The sequence below is a fragment of the Gadus morhua genome, chromosome 6, assembly GCF_902167405.1.
Source record: "Gadus morhua chromosome 6, gadMor3.0, whole genome shotgun sequence".
Classification (NCBI taxonomy): Eukaryota; Metazoa; Chordata; class Actinopteri; order Gadiformes; family Gadidae; genus Gadus; species Gadus morhua.
In genome coordinates, this window is record NC_044053.1 from 16,612,104 (window position 1) to 16,633,647 (window position 21,544).

General features: G+C 45.2%; 1 protein-coding gene across 8 annotated transcripts in view; it reads left to right on the forward strand.

Annotated features, from left to right (window-relative positions):
- Positions 1–21,544, forward strand: part of fancc (FA complementation group C) — a 29,703-nt gene that overhangs the window by 2,189 nt on the left and 5,970 nt on the right. For all 8 annotated transcript variants that reach the window (XM_030358548.1, XM_030358543.1, XM_030358547.1 and 5 more), the window contains 11 exons: positions 4,410–4,497; positions 6,151–6,245; positions 11,551–11,658; positions 11,978–12,042; positions 12,612–12,776; positions 12,989–13,145; positions 15,812–15,867; positions 15,990–16,089; positions 16,861–16,936; positions 18,614–18,716; positions 20,256–20,430. In XM_030358548.1, coding sequence (XP_030214408.1) covers positions 4,410–4,497; positions 6,151–6,245; positions 11,551–11,658; positions 11,978–12,042; positions 12,612–12,776; positions 12,989–13,145; positions 15,812–15,867; positions 15,990–16,089; positions 16,861–16,936; positions 18,614–18,716; positions 20,256–20,430 — 1,188 coding nt within the window. The remainder of the gene's footprint in view (positions 1–4,409; positions 4,498–6,150; positions 6,246–11,550; positions 11,659–11,977; positions 12,043–12,611; positions 12,777–12,988; positions 13,146–15,811; positions 15,868–15,989; positions 16,090–16,860; positions 16,937–18,613; positions 18,717–20,255; positions 20,431–21,544) is intronic.

Consider the following 21,544-nt stretch of genomic DNA (forward strand, 5'->3'; position numbering starts at 1 on the left):
CTGCTCACCAAGTCACACACACACACACACACACACACACACACACACACACACACACACACACACACACACACACACACACACACACACACACACACACACACACACACACACACACACACACACACACACATTCAGTCAACCGTGCATACAGACACACACACACACGTTTAGAAACACAAGCAAACACGTTTAGACACACATACATACAGACTCACACGTTTAGACACATACATACAGACACACACTCAAATACACATAAACATACTGCCACATAATAAACGCATTCTCTCTCTCACTCTCTCTCCCCCTCCCTCCCTCCCTCCCTCTCTCGTCCGGGACATTTAGCGCCCGTCCAGCGTTGCTCGGCCTGGGGTAACAGAGGCCACTCTGTGCTGGCCAAGAGGCCATGTGTGTTTGGTTGGCAGCGCTGCGATGTTGAGTTAGCTAGGTAATAGCCGCAAGGGGACTTCCAGCGCTAACCTGATGTATCCCCGCATCAAGTCCAACAAATTTGAATCCAACAGCAGCAGGGGGGCAGTGTACCTAAAGAAGTGGGAGAGGGAGAGAGAAGGACTGTGAGGCTCCAGTGTTCGATAGATCATGCAGCTCTCTGGCTCTATCTATCTCTCTCTCTCTGGCTCTCAATGCAGCTCTCTCTCGTAGCTTCTGGTTATTCTCTGATTAAGATGGTTTACTTATCTTTTTTCCTTTTTAATAATTATTTCTGTTAGTTCTGCAGTGTTAATCCGAGTGTTTGATTGCAGTCTGCTTTGTTTACTGAAGTTGTAGTCCAGTTGGTTGGATTGTTTTTGGCCCTCTTGTTAGGGGTCAGGTTAGATTATTGACGATTGCAGCCGTTGATGACGGTGTGTGGGAAATTTGTCGAGTTTTTTGTCGAGTCTGTTTAATTCCTCTTTATAGTCTACTCTTTCAGCTTGTTTGCTCCAAGACAGGCAGGTTTTTTGATTATAAAAACTACAAAAAACTACAAAAACATGTGTAGACTCATTCCAACCATCAATATTATCAGGAAAGGTTATCAAATATTAATTCAGATCCCTTCCTTGTGTCTCTTGGATTAAATATCAATCTATTGGTCAGGTTTGCTTAATCTTGAAAGTTGTAAACTGGTGACACCGCTCGGCATATGAATTCCTTCAAGCCTTGAAGGATCCATGTGCCTTATGGATTCTTGTAAATCTTTTTAAGCATTTCATCAGTCCAGGTGTGAACGATCTTAAGGTGTCAATATGGGTGTCATGGATGAATGAGGAGAAAAATTGGGCAGCAAGGAGTGAACAAGGTTGGGGGGGTAGAAAGTAACATTCCTTAATTTGATGCAAATCTCTTTTACCGGCTATCCCCTCATAAAAAACACAATCTGACTGTACCTAGTAAACCCCCCCCTGAGAAGAGCTTTGCATTGTTTAATTATGTATGATGTCTGTACTGTAGCCAAAGATGGAGATGTGATGTGGACTATTTTTAATGAGAATTGGTTTCCCGTCAAAGCTCTGCCCCTTCTGACCCCTGGCCGAGTGCATGTGTCTGCTCAGACCCTCATTCCCATCAGCTAAGCGTGCGTTCCTTTGGAGATCCTTCTGTAGTTCAATATGAATGGACACAGGCTTTGTTGAATTTTGTTTGTTTGATTCGGGAGATACTGGGACTTTAAAAAGACACTTAAAGACTACGTTTTGAATGCTTTGAGTGTTAGTTAATACTTGGCATTGCTGCAGAGTGTCTCATTGGTAGAAAAATAGCAATATTTACCTTTCAGCCACAGAGACTCGCTTCTTGGATAGGGGTCTTTATGGGAAGGACTTTTTATCTCTCCCATTCAAAGTAACCATGGCTGCGAAATTCCTTATCATTTCAATAATCGGTTATTTGTTTTAGTCATTTGTCAAAATAAGTCAAACCCAATTTTTAAGCAGCAACATTCGCTGCTTAAAAGCTTTAGAAGTCATACCGCTACTGGTTTATGTGATGTCCCTACATTTCCCATACTCATACAGGTAAAATGACATCAGTAATGTTTACCATCAATCATGTCGGCAGGCGGATTTAGAGCCACCCTGGTGGTGAGCTTGCAGACTGATACCAGAGTGATATTAGACATAAGCCAGTGTCAGTAAAATCTCTCTATTTCATTCTGTCTTCGGATGATCATGTCCTGTGGCCACCATACATTGAGCAGCTTAATTTCTGGCCATCTGTTTTGAATCAAAACTCCATCCATTCTCCATTATTCTTAAAGCTCAATGTTAGATTCCAGACATGTCTTTGATAGAGACTTTGCACTGATTGTCAACAATAATCTATGTCTTCTTCTTTTTTAGAATTGCACATTCTTGGTGATCTTATACCACATTTACCGTAACAATAAACAGTCATGTGCAACCAAAAGTGAAGTAATACAATAAATACAAATTCCTCCCTCACTGCATCATCCATACAAACACACACACACACACACACACACACACACACACACACACACACACACACACACACACACACACACACACACACACACACACACACACACACACACACACACACACACACACACACACACACACACATTGCTTGTGTGCTGGGAGTTCCCTGGTAGGATAGGGTTGCAGACAGTGTTGAGTACTTGGGCAAGGGGTCAACAGCATACTGCAGTGATACATGGATGTGGCATCCATTGAAACGGATGAAGACTTATTACAATCCCACTTCCCATTATTGGTGACCTCATCCATTTACGGTACCTCAACTCAATCTGGCTAACTTGTTGAAGCCCAAAGCTGTTAACTGCTAGTGGGACGATTATTCTTTCTTATTTTAAACAAACCCTGGTTGGTCTTTATCACATCATGGCCTACTGCTTTCCAAGTGTAAGGTGGAATCTTTTTCTCTTTTCATATTAGATTTTTTGTTTGCCCTTCTCTCCTCGATTTCAGTCATTCGTGGTTCTTTCTGACACATTGACCCACTCCACTCTTTCTCTTTCTGTAAAAAGCGATAAACAAAACCAACCCAAATCCTGTTGCGAATCCGTTTCCTCTCACACTACCCGAATCCACAGGACAGTAACTAGACTTCCCGTAAGACCCCACACTTTTTATGTAATCGCCATACTCTAAAACCCAGATGGTTCTGGCTAAAGGGGTCATTATATCACTTAAGGGTTTTCTCATCGCCAACCTATCATATCCTGCCATTTTCCCACACCGCAGCCCCCACTGTCTGTGTCTACGGCAGTGAAACAGCCAGAGCCCCCTTTGTTACTGCAACGCCACACTGCTTCAATTAAAACTGGCATATGTCAGATTTTGGTTGGCCCTGGGCTTTTGCTTCACTGTGTTATAAAATGTTTGTTTACCCGCACTCTGCCTCGAAGCTGTGCTGTCACTTTCTTTTAATTGGTTCATTGTGCTTTCGTTATGGGGCTGAATAATCTATACTTTCATAGATAAACATGTGTCCGGTACGGTACCTCATGTCCATATGTATGACAATGCATTGCTCGCGCATGCATGCATTCTCTCACACACACACACATACACATGCACAGGCACACGCACTTGCATGCACATGAACACACACACACACACACACACACACACACACACACACACACACACACACACACACACACACACACACACACACACACACACACACACACACACACACACAGGGTCAGCAGGGTGGGAACTCTGCCATAAAATAAGGTAAGATAAAAATCCCATGATGCACATCTGGTTGTTTTATGAACATGGTTAATGTAGTCATATAATGGACAATGTCCTGTAATGATGTTGAGTGTTGCGGAACACTGACCGAAACAGGTGATGAACTGTTACGACTAGGAAATGGTTGGGATACGGGCTGAACCTTGTTGGATACTTTTCTAGGCCTGTAAGGAGATCAACAGCAGAGTCAACAAGGACAATTCAATTGAATTAAATTGTATTTGTATAGCCCTTAATTGACATGACAGTCTCTAAGGGCTTAAGAGGCCGAATTTGTATGACACCACCCTTGACCCAAGGCCCCACAAGGGCAAGAAAAAACTCCCTTAATCAGCAAGGAAGAAATCTTGAGAAGGATCGCATAGTAGGGGATCCCTCCTTCAGGGATGGGCAGGAGTGCAATGGATGCCATAATTGACATACAGGCCATTTGGACACATAATATTGACTTTAAGTCTTTCTTCTACTGTCAATCTGTACTCTGCTCTCTTCTCTCACCGCTATCTGTAAGGTTCCCAATTACGCCCCATATACAAACATTCACACAGTCAGGCCAGAGAGTTTCATATTGTGTTGTATTGTCACCTGCCAGGGCTTGAATTTGTCTTCCTAACGTTCACATGCATTACTGTTACTGTCTCATGTCTTGTGTTTCAGAGCTCCACCACGGAAGCCATGCTGAAGCTACCCTTCCTTGGCCAGTTGCTTGGTCGCTTATGCTGGATGCCCCATGTCACTGCTGACGGTGAGCTCCCCCTCCCTGGACATTTGTAGTCTCTCTCATCACTGGGACTATTGCTGTTACTATTAGGTCGTGGAAGAGACTTATAATAATATAATAATAATAATAAGTAGTTGCAATATGTACGTTTTTTTTTAAAGCCCTTTACATAACGAGTGTGTGTGTGGGGAGTATCACACCTCATCCACTACCAGTATGTAGCCCCCCCTTGGGTGATGCACGGCAGCCAGTACGCCTGAGCACTCACCACTCACTGGCAGTCACAGTGGAGAGGTAGGGGTGATGCAATCCAATGAGAGATGATGAGGTGGCCATGTTAGTACAAGAGCCAGGTTGGGACTTTGGCCAGGGCTGCAGGGTTGGCGCCCCAATTTTCTGAGTGCAATGGGATCTTTAGGGACCACAGGGAGTCAGGACCTCGGTTTAACGTCTCATCCTAAAGACTGCTCTTCAAGAGGACGGAGTCCCTGTCTCCGTCCTGAAGCACTCTAGATATTACATAGGCCAAAGAGATGAGCTCCCCCTTCTGGCCCTCCAACGTCTCTCCCAGTACCGTCTGGTCTCCCATCCAAGGTGTGAGTCTGCCAGTTTAGCTTTCAAATAAACCTGCAGTGCAAGGCAGATACAGATAGAGGAGATGGGGGCATCTTGCTCAAGGATGTTTACAAGTAGGCTCCTCCTCCCCCACTGTTGGATAGAAGTATGAAGTCAATGCCTCATATTAAGTGTCAGATCATAGGCAGGGAAAAAAAAAGATGTTTTGGGTTGAGCACCAAGGAAACAGAGATGTACACAAGGCTTTAGAATAAGCACTCAATCCCCACCCAGTCGCAGAAATACTGAGTCATTGAGGTTGAAATAAGTTGCTGCATAAACACTGGAAGGGTTCCGAAACAAACTACTTTTTGGTATGAGGGAACTAAATGTACAATGTGAATTCGTACAGAAAAAGTTACCTTTTTAGTAGATATAGGTAGATATAGCCTGCTTCCTTTCATCCTGAAGGAGTTAATGAGTCAAGACACGAGACGATAGCAATGAGAGTTTTGGATTGGCTTTGGTCGTGATTTGGAATGGCCTCTCTGGTGTAGTTGGGCTTCTAGGGTTACAGACGATCAATGACCTGTACTACATTAAGGTAGCCTAGGTTCGCCAGACTTATTTGCAAATACGTATTAGTCTGGAACCTCTCAATTCACTTTCGATAAGGGGTGTTATCCACAGACAATGACCAAAAGGCCTCTGGATGCAGGTGTATTCGATTTATAAACCTCCCACCAATCAGTGAAACTAAACTGGGCACATCAGCGGACGCCATCTTGGTTGTTTATGAAAATTCCTTGACTTTAAGGCTCCCATTAGGTTCTGTACAGTCATTGTCTGCAACTCTCCCCATAGAACATAAACCGTTGTGATCATAAAGGGCCAGGCCTTCCGGAAATCTTCCTGAACGGGAGGGGGGCTCGGCGCATATGCCAGAGCAAAGGAACCATGAGCTCACAGATTTGTCGATTTCCAAAGCTAACCTTATGGGGCATTGGCATCAAAGTAGTCTTCTGGTATCTTCATGTTTACATCCTGCTCTTGCCGACTGCTGAAACCTGGATGTGATGCTTTATCCCCTCGTCCTTGTGTGGTTATTTCTTCTGTGTCCAGCTGTATGCCGTAGGCTGCTGCTCCAGAGTATGTGGAGTCTATACTCCGATGAACCAGGGAGTCCTGTGGAGAGAAAGGCCAACCAGTGGATACGGGTAAGCGTTATACCTTTTCATACACTTGAATGCCTTAGCACACATAATGTCTTGGTGCATTAGGCCAATATACAACAATTAAGAGATGTTTAAGGCCATTTGGACAAACTTGGTTGACTTCTCTTTGTCTGAAAGAATAATTATATTTGCATTATTCCATTTATTTTGCTTTCAGGGGAAATACTTTTGGTTAAGATGGATCGGCTTAAAGAAAAAACCTTCTCTTAAGAGTCATTGGCCATATATTTGAACTTATAGGATATTAATCGGGCCTGTTACTTTGAACCCAACCATAGCGTGAAGATGTTCCACCCAAACCCGGACCGATCCGACCATAGCATGAGAAAGAACTTTCCACACAATCAACCAACACTAGCCTGGGCTTGAACAGAACCAGACACACAAATGCATCAGTCTTCATCAACGGCAGCCTTGCTGTCTCTCGATTTCTACTCTAATACATTCATTCATCGATAAATCAGGGAAGTTTGACTTTCTGGCGATCTTCGGTGTTGAACTGGTTACAATAACATTGTTCTGCACGCAGCATTACATAATCTGTAACAGGTTGCTTGAGAATCCTGTAAAGGCCAAATAATTGGAAAAAATATGTATGGGATTTACGCCTAATAAGATTAAATAGTTGTTTATTAATCCCAAATGGAAATTCAGGAATACTGTTATGGCCCAAAGTATTAAGATGTCATCCTTTTAATTTTATTAGCATAGCTCCACGTTGTAGCCTGACAATACTTGGCTTCAGTTCCAAGAAACACAGTTTATTAGGCTTCATTCTACTTTAACCTATATCCCCTTTTATTAAACTATTTCTTGTGTTATTGTTTTGTGGCTAAATAGTCCCATCCGTTTCTGAGAGCTTCTTGAGCTCTGATTCAATCAGGGAGCAGGCTTTGAATACCGTGGTTGCGTGTTTGAATACCAGCCAGAAGGTGCTGGGGTTGAGCCTGATCTCCACAATATCTGGAAACAAGATGCGTAGCCCCCATCTGCTCATTAATACTTCATAATTCAAACTCATAACCCGGCAAGTTCCTGTCCATAAGATTACAATTGAAATTTGCTTTCTATAAAACATCTGATGAATGACGTATGCGTAGGCGAGGCGTTTTGCGTCCTGTTTAGTCATGTTGTCAGTCGTACTTTCTAGGTGTCTGCTGTCGTAAGTAGTAGTTGTATCAGGCAAGAAGTAAACCTTATTCACTCCCTCTTGGCTGCTAGGCCTTTCTGCCTTAATTCATTTAGAATAGGACTGCGAAGTACCCTTCTTCCTCCTATGAAAGGAGTAGATGATTAAAAGGGTGAACAGTGCTTCTTGAGATAAGTCTGGCTTTTTTCCTACACTTACACATAACAAAGCAATTTTAATTGTTTGGTGGTTCCAGGGCCACAAAATTGGCAGGTTAATCATATTTTGAGTTTCTTTATTTTGTATGAACAAAAGGAATGCAGAGAACAGGGAAAGAAGATATCAGCCATTTCCAGCGTTTGATCAGATGGCTCATGATAAACAACAGGGAACTAATTCTGCAAGATTAGTTGTTTGCATTCTTTAGATTATCTTCCATCCAATGAATGTTTTATAATTAAAACAGTGCTGTTTAAAGTCAATCTGAGCTCTTTTATATGGAAATGCAGGGTGAACAAATTGCACAGTATGGGCCTGTCTGTGTGGGTCATGTGTGTGCGTATATTGTATATGTATGTATATACATACACATGCACGCACGCACGCACACACAGCATTTATGTTGGTGTCTTTGTGCATTTAATCTGTTGGGTTAATGGACCAGTGTGCATATGGTCATTAGATCTTGTTTTGTTCTAGCTTCAGGCCAAATTGTGACAAAACAAACCAAATCCAATAAATACAGCTTAGCGTGTGTAACAATATGTGATATATAATCTGCTAACTAACAATATATGAGCATGTTTCTGGGCCACAGATTATGCATTCCAGTCCCTGTGATGTATAATCAACTTTGAATACGTCAGATGGGTTTGGCTGCGTTATGAAGTTGGTCAGCCTCCCTGTTGGGATTTAGGATGTAATCAGCCCATACACATGTAAAGTCTGAATGTACTCTCAGAAGGTGGTGCTAAACCACAGCGCCTTCTCCCTTTCCCCCGGCTCTTCAAATCCTCTCAATGTGGGGCTGCCCTGTATTCAGATAACACAGGGGTTGAAAATAAAAGCAAAAGTTCACCCAACCCTAGTCTGAGAGCATGGAGGAGACGGATAGATGTTTTTTGTTGGGGCGATTTCGCTCTTGCTCTCCCTCTATGTTGTTGTTGTTGCACTCGCACTGTTGCGCCCCCTCGTCTTGGAATGCAGAATGCGGCCTGTTTGCGATTAGCTCCGTCTGATCTGGTTCCCTGGGCATTGTTGTCTCGCTGCCTGAGTAATGAGTTGACAGTCTGGAGCTAAGTGGCGTCCTAAACCCCCTTGCATAGCCTGGAAACAGGGAACCGTTGCCACTTGCCATCCGTGGTGGAGCATATTGTAAATGCTCTCGAAGCAATCCCTCGAATACACAATATGTTCGAGCCCCACAGAATATGTTTCAAGTTTGCAGGGACCGGAGGAGAAACACTGTTGTGAGGACCACCTACCACTGTCTGATGGTTTTTGAACATTGGAACAAAGAACTGTGATGCATTTTTACTCCCTGTCTGTTCTCTTTCTTTATCCCGTTCCCTCTCCATATAGATGGATAGACATGTAGATACACATCATTTGCCAAGTTTCCATTCCCCTGAATGCGCCTTTCCCCTCTTTAAATGTCGTTTCTCATTCCCCTGTAGCTTTTGGAGGTTAGTTTTTGGTTCAGACTGTCCCGTCTCTGGTGTCTGTTCTTCATCTTTCGCACCATCGGACTCCCTTCGCTGTGTTTTCAAAGGGTGCTGTCAAAAGCAGCCATAGTTCAGTGTGATGTGCTTCTCATGTTCTGAGCTCTAATCGTCGTGTTCCCTCGGATCTTACACGAGAAGCCCGGGACCACCACGGTGCCAGCGAGGTCACGGCGTGGTCGCGGTGAACATAAAAGCTGTGTGAGGAGGACTGCGCTATTAGAGGGGGTTTGAGGTGTGTGTGTGTGTGTGTGTGTGTGTGTGTGTGTGTGTGTGTGTGTGTGTGTGTGTGTGTGTGTGTGTGTGTGTGTGTGTGTGTGTGTGTGTGTGTGTGTGTGTGTGTGTGTGTGTGTCCTGCTTTATCTTTCGATGAGTTTGATGTGTGTGTTTTCTGTGCATCTAACAGAGCCAACTGCTGTAGGCCAGGCAGTCTCTTGGAACAGTGCCTTGTGACGCCTCTTGTTTTGACTCCGACCCTCCGATGGTATTCTGGGGTTTGCAGTTCGCGGAGGGGAACGGCACGCCAGCCTTCTCTACTTCTGTGTGGCCCGGTGACCAGTGTCATAAATCTGTCTTAGACCTCTCCCCTCTTCTCGTGATTTACAGCTTGTTTTAAGGGAGGAGAAAGAGGATCGACTGTGCTGTACTGTTGTGAAGGCCATTTAGTTCAAGGAAAAATAGTGGTTTGCTTCTTCTTTTTTAATGCTCAAAGGAAAGAGCATTGATGGAACGACCCGAGTCGGCATAAAGACAAAATCCATGATTTTTCGCGTACCATTCCTCATCCCTCAGACCTCCATTATCGGGTCTCACTCTCCTTTTTAACAGGCTCCATTCCCTCACCATCTTCTTGTTTTTGTTCCCCCCCCCCCTCTGCTGCTCTCAGCTAAAATGTTGAGGCTTCACGAGAGTTCTTTCATTGGTTTTGGGAGAATTTCGCCGTGGCTTTGTAATTGTTAACAGCAGGACGAGGCACCCAGCAAGGCCAAGCGCAATCCCTTGATTAGCGCATCTTTTTTACCCTCTTCTGTTTCTATTTTACATTTATAGCGGGATCGCTCTGATGCCTGCAGAGTGTCCGATGCCACCCCCACCCCGGTCTTGCCCACACTAAAAAACAGCATGGATTAGAGAGACTGGTGAACTGAAATTTGTGCCCCCATCTGTCCATTCAACTTCTGGTTTTGCCATGCCCTTGCTTTTGTAATCTTTGCAAATGGTCGTAATTTCATTTGATAGACAAGTTTATTTTTGTAAGGAGGCTCTCTCACTCAGATCTGTTTCTCTACTCTCTCTGTTCTCTCTCTCTCTTACACCCTGTCTCTCTCTATGCTGTGTGTCTCTCTCTTTCATCTCTCTGTCTTCATTTATTCTACTGTCTAATCAATCTGTACTCTATCTCTCTCTCTCTCTCTCTCTCTCTCTCTCTCTAGTCCCTCTCTCTCTCTCTCTCTCTCTCTCTCTCTCTCTCTCTCTCTCTCTCTCTCTCTCTCTCTCTCTCTCTCTCTCTCTCTCTCTCTCTCTCTCTCTCTCTTCCACGACTCCATGGCCAGGGTGGGATGTGTTTGAGTGGTTGTGCATGTACTTGGATGTGCAGGGTTTTCAGAGGGAGCTCAGATGGTAGTGATTGCGCTGGTTGTCAGAGACTATCTGGAGGGTAAGCAATCCTTGCGTGCTGTAGAGCTTGGCTACAGAAACCACACTACCACCACCCCCACCTCCTCCGCCTTCCTCCTCCTCCACCCGCCAGCCCTGCAGAGCTAAAGCCAATGCTCCACATATTCATGTATTCTCCAACCCCTCTTTTTCTCCTTGTTGGTCCAGGGATTTATTAGAATTCTTACTTTTAATAGTGTATCCTCCAGGTAAGGTCATTGTCCTGAAAATAGTACCTTACATTATTCTTTGTTATCTTTATTAAAACGCTTGCAGTAGAGGATCACCAATTATTCCTCCTTGACAATTTGACGCAGGATTTGTGAACCATAAGCTAAGGCTCCAACTATGAGTTATTACCTCCCTCCCAATTGTTCCCTCCATGAGTTCCTTCACCCTGATTAACGGTTCCCAGAAAAGAATCCACTTAATTGAATAGCTAATTAGATGAAGATGAGGAGGCCCCCTCGTGAAGGCTCTGCTTGTTAAACTCATTGCATGGCTCAACCTCCATCACATAGCAGCAGCAGTCGCTCACATGTTCTCCATACACCCCGGTCTTCAGAGCTCTCGCTGCTCTAAAGACTCATGTGGTTTACACAATGTGATACCAATAGCAGAGGCCTCCTATATTTCCAGTAACTAATTAGCTTTGAAGTCGGCCATTGCGTGGGAGTGGGTGTATCAAAGTCACGCCTGCTGTTTTCGTGACACATTGGGAGAAAATCGTAGACTAAACAAACATTGTATCCCCCCTCTCCCCCCCTGATCCTCCTTCTAGAGCGTTCTTTGTCAACTGGCTACAGAAGACGAGGACACTGTGACCCAGATACTAGTGAAGCACGCAAATGTCCCCCCGAGACGCTATCACCTCAGAGTCCTCACAGAGGTATGGTCTCCCATACTTACCATGTGTGTGTTCCTTGAGCACTTTAAAGTTATGCATACTGTTTACCTTGTCAGCTCTCCGTTTTCTCTGTACATATTGAATATAAATGTGTTTTTCAGTCAAATTTCGATTTTTGCATTTATTTATTTATATGTATTTTTGGGATAGGCACATTTTTATTGGCATACCGTACTTTGTGTGGCATGGTATTTATTCTATTTTCTTTTAACAATGTCCCCCAGGATTGATAAAGCACTCTGAAGGTTCCTGTTGTGTGCTGAATGTAAACGTGTCTGTACCTCTGTGCTATCGCCATCAGCTGGTGTCGCATCTGTCTGAGGAGGTGGGGAGAAGCTGCAGCTCCCTCAGCGGGCCAAGTCACAGGTGAAGAGCACGCTGATGTGTGATGTGTCTGCAAAATGTTAAATGATGACAAATCATAGATGAATAGATACTGCAGATTGATGTTTGCACTGATTATGTGTGACCGTCTTTATGCACTGATTATGTGTCACCGTCTTAAAGTTTGTATTTTACCTTTCTCTTTTAAATTATTGTCCTTTGTTTTTGGATGTTGTTTCGATTCATGTCAATGCAAAGCAAAGCACTCTGAAAGGTGCGTGACGGGGGCCATGTTATTAGGGGATGTACATAAAATGCATCATGCAATTCTTTTATGGCTTAAACTTGGTTTAGCCATGAGAAAAAAGCTTGAGAAAGGCTTTGGCAGTTTCAAACACAACAATGTCTTCCCATAATAACAAATTATTTCATGGTTAAGGACCGAACAATTACCAAAAAGGCATTGTCGCCAACACAATAACTATCATTCCTATGCTCCTATGCCTCCAAAATGGAGGTGATCATTGTATTGTGGCGTCGCCATGTTACGCCCTATAAACTTGTGTCAAAGACAACATTTAACCTGGATGTTCTGAATGAAACCACTTCAGGTGTTCATGTGACACCCTTCTGGCTGTGTCAGAGACCTGCATTCCCCTGGTCACATGCCCCGAGGCAGCTCCTCTCATTGGTGCAATGCTACAGAGAGCAGCGACCTGTGTCAGGGCTACTCTGAGCCAAGACTTCCTGGATGCTGTGAGCAGTGCATATTTAAGGTACAGCAACATTAATGTGATAACCCACAATGCTACTGCTGTATAATTATGTGGCTTATTTGATTAAGTTAATCACTGCGTTAACTAATGCTAATTAATGGTTACTAGACCATTAGTAAACTGTTAATTAACTGTTAGTGATATATGTTATTAAATGCTTATACAGCTTCACACAAGCATTCCTTTTCTGTTTTGTATTTTTTTCTTCCCAGAAATGGTTTATCTTTGGAAAATGAGGCGGTTATGTCCTTGTGGTGCCACAGCCTGCCAAGCCTAGAGGAGGCAGTGATGGGCTTGTTGGACTGTATTCTCAGCAATGCATGTCCCACACTCCACATCATAGAGCAACAGCTGGAACCGTCAATGTTGGTAGGTGGCTTTTGCCTTACAACGTATTGTAAAAGGGTTGTATGTGTATTTCTATGAATAGCAGATGTTTAAACTACCCGATTTGCTTATTAAGGATCAAGTTTGCCTGAAGTTCCCATACAGTGTATATAGCCTTATGTTTGTACCTTCACAAATTGAGTTAAGTGGGTGAGGCACTGCCACAATGAACACGTAATACCTCCCCCTTAATGTTAGATGTTGAAATAAACAGTCTCAAATGTAAGCGTCCCACTTAATAAATCCCCACACACTCCATAGACCTTCAGTTTGACTTTGAGCCTTTCTGTAAACTGTGAAACCAGTGCAGTTACATGGCGATTCCTCATCCTATTTTACTGACTAGTTACAGCATGGCACCCCTTTTCACATCATTGCGTACTACTCGGAAACCCTTGGAATAATTTGTATTGACGCACATCGCCTGGCTCCGTGGCACACGAGTCTCACATCATTTGGCTGCCGCGCGTCCAAATCTCACGTCGTTTGGCGAGGCAACACGTCTTCGCCTCGCCAACGAGCCTGCTGTCACAAGGCCGTTCCTGCTCTGCGCTCCATAAACCAATCCCCCCCCTCTCCCCGACACACGTAATGAGTCCCTGATAATCATCTATTGATTGGATTTTTCGGGCCGGGTTGAAATAATAGGTCACGCTGTGGCTGCAACAGCAACAGTTTGGTGTACTTTTGGAAAAACCAGCGGGGAAGTATTAGAGCCGACCGCAGATGGATCAACAAACATGATGGAGCTAATATGTGCGTGAGCTGTGGTGGTGATACACTCCATAAACAGACAGTACACTAATGTGTTGAATGCAGTCATTTGACACAGCGGAGATACAAGTACCCAAAGCACGCCAAAAGTTAGCAAAAATAGCAGAGAGCCCCAGACTGTTTTCCACATGTTTTTCCACTGGGTGGATTTGCGTGAGAGATGTAGATTGAGAATCAGCCGTCGCTCCATGTGTGAAGGAAGCGTTTTGGCGAGTGTACGTTTGTCATCGGTGTAAGCCATGTTTTTTATCCTGGTATATCCAAGTGACGGTCCGCTGGAGGCCTGCTGCAGAGGTACGAGCCAATGGCGTCTACGCTTTCAAATAAGGCGCCGTACTGCAAGGTTTAGACAGATGTGGAAACAGTATAAAGTATACATACATACACACACACACATGTAGGAAGTGCATGCACAGCGTATTCTGTGTTTGAGCTGACTTCCCCTCTGATTAGGCTTGATCCTCGCGGCTTACGTTTCTGAGAGTTGGTAATCGGGAATGTATGTCCGAAACAGCATGCAGAGGAGTTTTGTAAACAATTTAGATAGTGTGTGTGTGTGTGTGTGTGTGTGTGTGTGTGTGTGTGTGTGTGTGTGTGTGTGTGTGTGTGTGTATCTGGCTGTCAGTTTCCATCGCCCCACCATCACCATGAATGTACTGTTAAATATCTCTACATCTTGTAAGTTTAGACAAACACACACACAAACACACACACACACACACACACACACACACACACACACACACACACACACACACACACACACACACACACACACACACACACACACACACACACACATTCATTCATTCATTCATTCATTCATTCATTCATTGAGATTTGAGCCTGAGGGCAGAGTGTAATGGAGACTGAACTGTAACCATCCCAGTACCCAAGGACAGACATATTGGACCAGATTTAATGTCATACACAAGGGTATGTGTGTGTGCATTAATTTATAACCATGAGGTAAAAAATGACCGGATAGGCAGTAATTTTTTCTTCAACCCCCTTCTTCGCCACACTTGTTTAAAGTGCAATCAAAAAAGGGGAAACGTGAAATTAGGCCCACATTCTTCATACGAGGCCCCCTCTCCCCCGCCCCCCCCCCCCCCCCCCCCCCCCCCCCCCCCCCCCCCCCCCCCCCCCCCCCCCCCCCCCCCCCCCCCCCCCCCGTGATCCACGGAGATGCCGGCCCAATAACAATAAACACTCACTTCCTGGGGCTTTCTGCCAAAAACAGGATGTTTGCTGCGTGCTGTAATTGAGCCTCCTTGAAGACCTGGTGGTGAGGTATGGTGAAGGATGCTTAAGAAACCATCTGTTTTCACTAGTGGAAAACCGTGATGGTTAACACACACACACGCACACACACATGCGTATGCACATGCACATGTATTCACACACATGTGTATCATACACGGATATTCGCAACTGATTCATATAAAAACGTACCATTACCAACCTATGGAGATATGAAACGTTTTGTATGTATACTTTTTTATATAATCCTGCGCTGTTGCGTTATATTTTATGCCCTTTACTCGCCACCTTGAATGCGTTCTTAAATTCAAGAGCATTTGGAAACCCGGCATAAGCTCCCAATTAAACTGAGGGGTTGCAATACGGCACAGAAACACAGAAGGGCGCTGTTGGTGCATTTTTTAGTTCCGACTTGTTTATAATGTTTTCAATGTTATGGCTAACCCTGCTGCCAGGACTTATGTTCTGTCCCATTTCCCCATTGAAGGAAAAGCTCACACTTTTCGAAAAAGAACAAACAAATCTGATCTTTTTAAATTGTATCTCTAAAACAAGCTGGGAATAGCAAACGCAATACAGGCAACCAATCTATGTATTTCTTTGTCTTTCAGCCCAAAGCATGCGCCCAGCACTGTTCTTTGTTCCTGATTGTGAACGACATCTTCAGGTAGGTCCATGCGTGTGCCTTCAGTATTACAGTATAAATGACAGTATAAAAGTGTGCCAGTGATACCCAAACTTGAATGATGTAACGGTGTGTGTCTGTGTGTGCATTGGCGTGTGATGCAGGTTCCTGCTGCAGCAGGAGGGAGGGCATCCGTCGATACCGTCTCTGGTCCGCTCCTTCACCTGCTGTTTCCTCAGGGAAGTGGCCCAGCTCCAGCCTCAGGTACTAGGCGTGTCTCTCCACCTGTGCTTCCAGGGACCACATAAAGACCCCCCTCACCTCTCCACATCCCATCTCTTGACCACAAAGTCCAAAGCAAACAGAGCACGGATTTCCACACCAAAAAGGAAATCGATTTGTATTGTTTAAAAAAGTATTGTTGAAAATATTAATTTTTTTAGTGTACAGCCTTTGAGACTAGAATTGAGCTGACAGGAGGCATCTACATCTTGTGGGATTTATTGATGCTAGAGTCATTCAAGAGTAAAATATTTCAGCAAGTCTAAACTATATATGAAAAGTGAGTTATTTAGCCTGGGGCATTTCCCATGAGATCAAGCAGCCACTAGATGGCGACGATGCTTCAAGTTGACAATAGATACCATTTTAATGATGGCATTTCAGGCTTCTCTAAAGACAAGCTATTACTCACTACTGTAGACTCCAGCACACATTATATCTCCTCCACAATGGCTAGTTTAAAAATGTTAAATTAGCATATTGTGACTCCTACTGAGCTTGATATCAGGGTTCATATGAGTGATATGAGTTTGAGTTAAAATGGGGAGAAAAGGCATTCACATGTAAGGAAAGGCTAATGCATAGCTACATATATGTATATACACAGCATTCATAATGCTTTGCATAATAAAAAAAACATTAAGGATAATCATGAAAAATAAAAGGCAATCATTCGAGAAATGTTTAAATAATATAAAGAATAAGAGGGTAAAGGGATGTACCATGAGCGAATGGTGCTTTGTCTGCTCACAGGTGCGTACACCAATGAAGATGTTCTTCCCTAACGTCCCCCGACAGCTGCTGCAGCCCATGGTCGTCCTGCCGACAGGTATGTGGCCGTCCCTGTGTGAGACCGAGCCCCTCCCAGAGAGCAGGCGGGAGACTTTCAGAAATCAAAATGCTCAAAACAGTGCTCTGTCCACTCTAACTGGCTGTGCAACTGTGTGACGCGAACTAGCGTAGCTCGGCTGGCTGGGTGGCGTGAGTGGGGGGGATTTGGAAGGGTCCATCCTAAGATTCTTGTAAAGAAGTAGAGCAGTACGTGCTCGCCAGCATTTTCATTTATTTGTAATCTATTTGCGATTTTATTATTCATTATTCATTATTAACTCTTGATCAGCATTGGCTTCAGATATCTCCAGGTTATTTTTAAGCTACGAACTGGTTAAAATGTTACATATTGCGGCGTCTTTAATATGAATGAGTGTGTGTGTGTGTGTGTGTGTGTGTGTGTGTGTGTGTGTGTGTGTGTGTGTGTTTTTGTGTCTTGGTTTACATATTGCATGCATTAGTGTTTCAACTCTGTGTGTGTATTTGCGTATCTCTGTGCATGTGTCTCCGTGTGTGTTTCTGTGTGTGTGTCATCCCTAGACAATATCTGCCAACCTTGCGTCCTGACAAAGTCTCTCTGTTCTGGAGAGCCTAAAGAAAGCCGAGGCCAATGCCTTTTTCCAGGGAATACAAGTTATCAGCTCCAAAAAGTGTTTGATGTTGAAATGGGGCATCCCATAATTTGACTGAAGTGGAGGGAGAACGAAGCTTATATACACATAACGTCCCATCCCAAGCCAATATAATCACATAGGACTATAAACACCAGGCGGAGAGACTTCCTGTTCATTACTTGTTTGAAGGCTCCAACATATACATTTAGAATTAGAACATTTAGTCTTTGTACTTGACGGAGTGGAATGATCCGCCAGCCAAGCAAATGTTTCAATAATCCCTGAATTCTTTCAGCTGTCTTATAGTAACATCTTTCCACCATTTGATTGTGGCAGTGTTCGGGGTTGTGTGCGTGCACGCACCAACTAGTAACTAACCCCAATGTTAAACAATCACACCTACTGCACTCCACATTAATTCATTCAAGCATACGCTGCTGGTATGGTGTATCTGTAACAGTGCATTGTGTATTGTTGGTGGTGTATATTTAAGCAGTGACATATCATGTTGAACATGTACATGTTGAAATGGCAGACGGCAAGGATGCTTATCAGTGCAAGTTCAGATTTGCCCATAGGCAAGAAGGTTTTCCTTGGACCCGGGGGGGGGTAAATGTAGGGCCATGGTGTCTCCGAGACAGGGTTAATAATTGCAGCGCGTGCGATGGAGGGGCTGCACTGCATACCCGCCAAAAGAACTGAATTTTTGATTTGCGGTCTCCATCCTTGCAGACCGGCCCTACAGAAGGAAAGTCTGGATGTGAATGGAAGCGTGTGTGGTTGTGGCAGGGCTGGAGACTGGGTGAGGCCGATGGGCTTGGCTGGGGCCTGTCGGTCTGCTTTGAGTCCTTAAACATAGCACCCTGTGGGTGAAATATGCTGTCCTCCCACAAAACAATGCATCCACAATTGCAAGGGGCAGTGGCCTTTCACCCCTTCCCAAACAACGTGATTCGTTTCCCCGGCTTTGATTTATACCGATCGTGATCGATCCAGGAGGAAATGCTTATTGATGCTCCAGTCGCTCGTTGGGCCTCTTCCAGTAAATCTGATTTCTCCAGAGATGCCCCCGGAGGCCTGGAAGGATCACCTGACTTGGATCGCCCAATCCCTACAGAGACTGACCGAGGAGGAAGAGCAGAGCGCTGAAGACACGGCTACCAGGTGTGTGTGTCAGAGAGAGAGAGAGAGAGAGAGAGAGAGAGAGAGAGAGAGAGAGAGAGAGAGAGAGAGAGAGAGAGAGAGAGAGAGAGAGAGAGAGAGAGAGAGAGAGAGAGAGAGAGAGAGAGAGAGAGAGAGAGAGAGAGAGAGAGAGAGAGAGAGAGAGAGAGAGACCGCCATCAGCTGTGTGTATGCGTTGTAAGCTTATTCTGGGGCCTGGATGTCGTTGAGGGAGTTATTAGTTGAACATTCTCCTCAAGCAAGGCCGCAACCAGGGCCTGGTGATCACGGTGGCGGCTCCTTCTAAGTACTCATTAGAGACATAGAGAGAGAGAGAAGAAGACAGGGAGAGACAGAGTGAGAGAGAGACCACTCGAATGAGGGAACCACTCAGCTCGTCTGGCAATTTATTTTAGATATTTTTATATTTTTGGTTAATATTTTCTACATTCTGACAGCCATAATTATATATCAACTGCTTTGACCAATATTGCAAATAATCCTGTATCTGTAGCAGTTCCTCTCTTCCTACCTACCTGGTTACATGCGCACACCTATTGCACAGGAATAGAGTGTCCAACAATGCTAGGCATACCTATTGCTAAAGCAAGTGAGCAAGTCACATGTTTTAGGAGAGGCCTGAAGGGAGGGGTGGGATTTTTTCAGAACAGAATTTTGACTCCTACCATCACTTTAAGCGCAGGGGGCAAATGAAGAGGTGGAAGAATCCGATTTAATGGAGGGGGAACGAGCATAATGGCTCTGCTAAGGAGGGGGAAGATGACCCTGTAGTCTCTCTTGGACTGCAGCTCTCGGGGGGCCCGCTCCGATCCTGGGGTGCCGGAGGAACACCCCCTTCCCCTGACGCCCCCCAATACGGTCATTCCAAGCCAGCGGTGGGAAAGCAGTGAGCGGTCGCTGGGAGTTGTGTTGCACTGAGCGAGGACCCTCAGAGGAACACAGGGGAAATAACACACACACACACACACACACACACACACACACACACACACACACACACACACACACACACACACACACACAGACACACACACACACACACACACACACACACACACACACACACACACACACACACACACACACACAAAATAAAACCTGCCAAAGGCCCAGGGAGGGAGATAGGGGGGAGGAAACGGGGGAGAGGAGAGCTTTAATGTCCGCATTAAGGAAATCCGAGCGATCATATCCCTCTCCTTACTCGAAGCCATCACTTAGCCATTGCAGCTGTTTGGCTCCCTTTCAACACGCTCCTTCGCCGCGCCTTCCTGTCTGTCTCGCTCGTTTTGTAACATTGTGCACTGCAAACTCGGGGGCTGCGCAAGTAATAACACAACAAGAGACGGTTGTAAATATTGCAACAGCGATATGAGTTGAGGTACGGCCCCGCAGTTCAAATGTTCAGTTCAGTGCGTCGTTAAAAGCAAAGCAAAGCCTCGTGGTTGTTCTCTATTTGGAACCGATACGGTCGGAGGTTCTTCATGGGTTTTGAGAGGCTGCCGTACTCCTCCCGTGCTGCAGGGGTCAGCGAGTCGTGTTGGAGGCCTGGCTGCTGCTGGTGCAGTGTGCCCACTGGGTGGAGGTGGCTGTCCAACTGCTGGTGTCCCCTGGGCCGCAGGACCGGGAGCTGCTGCTATGGCTGCTGACCTTCTACCACCACCCCACTAACCGCGGGCACCACAGGACTCTGCAGCTGGTGAAGCACACACACACACAAACGCACGCACGCACACATGCACGCACGCACGCAAACACACACACACACACACACACACACACACACACACACACACACACACACACACACACACACACACACACACACACACACACGAACAAACACACACTAATCCTAGCCCTCTGCCATATATGATAACTGATTTAACATCGCCTAGGGGCCTCTTTTATTCCCTCTGGTGGCTACAAATCAAATAATGCAGCTTGAAATAGGTTCATAAAGTGTGTGTGTGTGTGTGTGTGTGGGGGGGGTTTGTCATCCATGTCACAATACACTGATGTACTTTCGTAATCTCAACAATATATTTTTCAAGCCTTGGCTCAGGCTCTAATTATGAGCCATAACAATAGCTATGACGACAGGAGCTAGTTGCCATCACAACCCTGGTCTTAAAAGTCTTCTTTTTTTTTACTGCCAAAATGAAATGAACAGAATGTAGCAACGGCATGCTATTCCTCTGGAGTCACAATCAGAAACAGACTGAAGCGTAAACCGAAGAACAGATACATTGGAGGCATTTAGCTCTGTGTTCCAATGTATAATCTAATCTCGCTTATGAGAGGGTGTGTGAGCGCAGGGCGGGCTCCACTCAAACCACTGGCCCAGCTCTGTCCTGGTAACTGGGTCACATGGTAACGTGACATCATGGCCCCGCCGGGCGTCGGCGTCGGTGTCGGTGGCCCAGGGCGGGGCCGGCGGTGCCCAGGGCTCCAGAATAGACCGGCGAGGGGCGGATCACACGCTGGGGTGATTAATTATGGATGACCCCCAAAATGACCAGGAGGGAGACGGAGACAGAGGGAGGGAGAGGGGGGGGGGGGGGGGGGGGGACGGACGGATATATATATAAATATATAGAGAGAGAAAGAGTTGGGGATAGTGACCAAGAGAAGGAGAGAGAGAGACCAAGAGAGGTGGAGATAGAGAGAGAGACCGAGATGGAGAGAACAAGAGAGGGGAGGAGAGAGAGAGAGGGAGGAAGAGACCAAGAGAGGGAGAGCGACCAAGAGAGAGAGAGACCATGAGAGTCAGAGCAAGACCAAGAGAGGGAGAGAGACCAAGAGAGAGAGAG